This window comes from Penaeus vannamei, unplaced genomic scaffold (genome assembly GCF_042767895.1).
Source record: "Penaeus vannamei isolate JL-2024 unplaced genomic scaffold, ASM4276789v1 unanchor4967, whole genome shotgun sequence".
NCBI classification, from domain to species: Eukaryota; Metazoa; Arthropoda; class Malacostraca; order Decapoda; family Penaeidae; genus Penaeus; species Penaeus vannamei.
Window position 1 is genome coordinate 2,501 of NW_027217946.1, and position 5,000 is coordinate 7,500.

A 5,000-nucleotide genomic window follows, 5' to 3' on the forward strand; every position below is an offset into this window, starting at 1 on the left:
AGGGTTAGCTCAGGGTTTAACTCTAACAATTATAACAATTTATTGAGGTCACTGCTTATTACTTAAAATTCTCATATCTGTAAGGTTGGAGATATCATATTTCATCTGTATAAGGCATTAGCAGGAAAACAGCAGTGATTGTCTTTGCAAAGATGCAGTGTAAAGCTAATAACTGAACAGATCTTAAATTGATTTTTGGTTTTATTTAACAGAGGATTCAGGTGCAAGTTTTGTACCCTAGCCTTAATAATAGTTCTAAGAACTTCTCTAATTTGTGTATTTTAACATAAACACTTTCTTTTTCTTGCAGCCAAAGCACAAATGCCCTTTCTGTGGAAAGGAGTTCAGCAAAAATTTTGACTTGCAGCAGCACATTCGGTCTCACACTGGTGAAAAGCCCTTCCAGTGCATTGTTTGTGGACGAGCATTCACCCAAAAGAGTAATGTGAAGAAGCACATGGCAACGCATCGAGTCTGGCCTGCAGGATCCCTAAGTGATACCCTGCCAAAAGACCCCATTAAGAAGTTGATGATGTCCACTAATATTGATGTAAGTAGCCAACAGTGTGGAAATAACCAGCCTGGAGAGGGATATTGAATTCTTTCTTGGCTGAGCTCATTCTAATCTGGATCATTATTAATTACTAGTCTTATATATCTCGCATGGTTACCCTTTTCCTTGGTTTTTGGAAAAAAAATTAAAATCTTTTATTGCTATTGGTATTCCAGAAACATTATGATCATCATAATGTCACTGATGATAATAAAGTTATCAATTTTAATAGTATTAGAAAAAAAATCAAGGAATGGGGAAATCATGTGAGGTTATGAAAGGCTAATTTGGTGATTGAGCATATGTGGAGCCATCTCTGTGGAAACAAAATTCACAAAACAAAATTATAGTGGATAGAACAACTTTAAAAGTTTATATATTAAGTACAAAAAATATTAGCAGGGAAGTAGATGATTTACAGCATACAGTATGCATCATCATATAGAAATTCATGTGTTTTGTAAAAGAAATAAAGTTGTTATAAAACATCTGCCATCTTCTTGCCAATGCAGATGGTACCTCAGATGGAGCTGTTAGAAGAAAGGACAGTAATGAAGGAAGAAGTTCTTGTTGATGACTCCTATGTTTGCCAGTTCTGCGGTCATGCCCTTGGCAGCTATGTTGAGCTACGCACGCACATGAAGCTACATGCACACCAAAAGGTTACTATGCCAGAAAGATGTTGTGATTCAAAAAATATTTTTGGATAAAAAGAAAATGCCTTGTAGGCATTCTCGTGTCTCTCAACAATGTTGAATAATATATCACAAAATTTAATTGAAGGGGATTTTGACACTGTATTTACAATTTCTCATGTATTATGAGTAATAACATATATTGGATGTATTTATGATTGTACTAATTTACTTCAAAAATGTTAGTTTTTAATGTAAGTTGTACAAAATAACTAGTTGCTTTTCTTTTCTCTTTTTATATCATGGTATAGTCATGAATTACATCATGATGAACTACTAGTTCTTCCTAATGCCATGATTGTTTTCCACAGGTATATAAATGTATACAGAAAAACTGTGATTTAGCTTTCGATGATCTCGACTCTTTCTTGGACCACATTCGCACCCATGACCGGGACTTGCAGTACCGGTGCCATACATGCTCTAAGGTGTTCTCTTCTCTTAAGACCTTGGGTTTCCACCAGTACGAGCACTCCATGTACCCACAGCCAAAGAAGACTGTAGGTCCAAGGTGAGTTGTGTTGTCTTTAAAGTGAATATGCCATGTAGCTGGCCAAACAAGTGAACAACCATTTAGCATGATGTTATCTTGGTGTAAAAGGTGGTTTACCATAAGGGATTAGGTCATCTCCATGGTATATTTTTGGGTAGTGATGATCTGTTTCAGTATACCCACCAATATGATGAGTATACTCAAGCAAATGAAGAGGTAGGGATAAGACAAAAGAAATTATAGGATGAGGGTAAGAATATAGATAACATAGTATGTAAGATGCAGGAATGACAATTTAGTACATGAGATGTGTATATAACAAATCTGTATGGAGAATAATTTTGCAATTACATACTGAAATAGTTGATCAGAGATGATGCAATAGTATTTAATTTATGTTATCATTTATGTGATTTAAAACCAAATGGTTAAAGTTAGGAGAGAGACCGAAACAAAGGTAAATATTACGTGGCAGTAGGTTGGGGCAACATAAAATGTTCTTATATATCTTTGAAAGTGTTTTGTAAGAAATCATACTTCCCTCTCCTACAGCTATTTCAGATGTACAAAATGCATGAACAAGTATGCAAGTGCTGAGGCACTGGAACACCATCTTCGCACATCATCACACCATTATCCATGTAAGCAGTGTGGGAAAGTATTTACGTCAGAGAGGCTCCTCAGAAGGCACCTTCATGTGCATGGGACAGTCAACCCATTTATGTGTGCTGTAAGTTATGTTTAGTCATTTATTTTAACTGTGTGCAGTAGTTATTATTATAGATAATGTGTAGAAAGGGAAAGTATATTATCAAAAATTTTGATGATAGTTTCTTTGAATGGGTCAAACTTATCTTCTGTTTTCTGTACCTTTATTTCTAGCAATGCTCCAAGGAATTCAAATCAGAGTATTCCTTAAAGCTGCATCAGCTGATACACACAGGAGAAAAACCCTATGAATGCCACATTTGCAAGACTGCCTTTAACCGCAGAGACAAATTGAAGCGGCATATGTTGATCCACGAAGCAAAAAAGTTAAAGTGTCCATTTAGGACTACGCTTGGATGTTTACGAGAATTCAGCAGGCCTGGTTTGTTTCTATTTCGTTGAGTATTTCTTTTTTTATTTTAGGTGACACCTCACAACTAGATTCATAAAGATATGATATAAACATAGTAAGCTGCTGATACATTTAATAAAGCCCATAGAGTCATATAAAAACTTTTAGTATCAAGCAGAGCATTTTTTTTTTTTTTTTTTTTCCCTTGTACTTTATATACATTTTAAAACAGACAAGCTGCGACTGCACATGATGACACACGCCGGAGGTCGAGCCAGGCGAGGAAGAGGACGAGGGAGAGGTTCAAGTGCTGGACGTTTGGAGAGACAAGTGAAGACAGAAATCATCCCACCTGATGATGTCAAGTGCTCAATATGCCACTTGGTATGTCTGCTTTTTGTTAAATATTTTCAACTTTGAAAAAAAGAAAAAAAAAAAAAAAAAGTGTATATACATGAAACTAGCCTTTTTAGTGCTTTCATTTTGAGACAAAAATTACAAAGAAGTTTTGGCCTGGGAGAATCAGAGTTGAGTTCAAATTAGTTTTAAATAATTTTACAACTAAAGAATTGCTTATACCAGTATCAGATCTTGTTGAATGAAATGAAGCCCAACTGTCATTGGTGTGCTAGCTCACAGAGGTCAATTACAGGGTGAAAAAAATACATGTACTTGTCATAGCAAATAATTTTGTTTTACAGATTTCTAATTTTTATATTATGTGATTATAGCTGATATTCCTTGTATATAGTGGTATATTCCTCGCATATGTTCTAACTGAACATGTTTTTCACCAATATAAGGTCTGGTTGTAGCACTGAATCTTACAGAATTTTTTTCATATATGACTTTAATTTCATTTTTATAAATATTTTTAAGTAAAAAATGATTTGGTATATACATTTTTTTTTTTCTTAGTAAATAAAAGCTCTTTCTCATATAAGGACTTTTCACATTCATTTACCAGTGTAGATGATACAAAAGCCATTTCGTAAATGCCCACTGGGTGTAATCTTACTCAAAGAGCATTGTGCACAAATGACAAGTCATTCATATAATCCCAGCCTTCAGCCAAATTTTTCATTATGGCACATTCCTGTCACCCTAGTCCTCAACCTTAATTTAACCTCCTATGCAGGATGATCTCCTCTGGGGTTTTATTTATTTATTTGTTATTATTATTATAATTATTATTATTACTTTTTAAAAATTATTATTGTTATTATTTCTTATTTCGTAGGTATTACAATATTGGGAAGTTTCAGCCTTTTTCTTAAAGCAATTTTATTGCTTTTTGTCTAAAAAAGTTTATTAGTTGTCTTTACACATAGATGGCTCCACAAATCCTTAGTCACCAAGTATTCCATTATTACTATGACTTATCTCAAGTGCTTACTTGTTTCCTCAAAGTTTGGAAATATAATTTTTATCTTATATAGCTATTAGTATTGTAAATAACATTATGATAATTGTAATGTTGATAAGAATAATGACAGCATCAATATTAATAGCATTAAGAAGATAAAGTGGGAATTTAGTGAAGACATCAGGTTTACTAATTGACTTCCCGGAAGATGAGCACTTGTGCAGCCATGTAAGTGTAGAGACATTTCACAAAACAAAACTACCGTGAACATTGCATGGTAACAGCAGCATTAGGTTAGCCAGTTCAAGGTCTGATTGTTCTATAGTAGAAGGGGTAAAACTTCCCTCCAAATGATTATTATTTTATCATGTTTATTTTATCCCTTAGTTTCATTCATAAATTATTCTGACAAATATGGAATTGTGTTGAATCAGGATCTTGTATTTCTTCTTATATAAATATTTTTTCTCTCTCTCTCTCTCTCTTTTCTTTTCTTTTCTTTTATCTTTTTTTCTTTTTTTTCATGTCAAACTAAAGCATCCTATACTTTTTTAAAGATCTTATCAAAGATTATCCATATTTGCAGATTTGGAGAATTGAGTTACTTGGTAGACAGGGGAAGTATATTCATTGAAGTAAAGTTTCTTGGGGATATGCTTAAGAAATGGGCATATCCCATAGAGGGGAACGATATTTCACATGTAATTTAAAGAAATTGAGCAAATCTTGAAGACTTGAAAAATATTTTGTCAGATTTTCTCTTCCCTTCCAACTTACAAGCATATAGGTATACAATTGTAGGTAAATGAGTGTTTTTATTTATGGAGGTAAAG

General features: G+C 33.5%; 1 protein-coding gene across 1 annotated transcript in view; it reads left to right on the top strand.

Moving 5' to 3' along the window:
* Window positions 1-5,000, top strand: part of LOC113822193 (zinc finger protein 341) — a gene marked incomplete at its 5' end in the record, with an annotated part of 7,084 nt that overhangs the window by 480 nt on the left and 1,604 nt on the right. Inside the window, 6 exon segments of the mRNA XM_070120399.1 lie at window positions 311-550; window positions 1,066-1,215; window positions 1,560-1,759; window positions 2,294-2,471; window positions 2,624-2,831; window positions 3,034-3,185. Coding sequence (XP_069976500.1) covers window positions 311-550; window positions 1,066-1,215; window positions 1,560-1,759; window positions 2,294-2,471; window positions 2,624-2,831; window positions 3,034-3,185 — 1,128 coding nt within the window.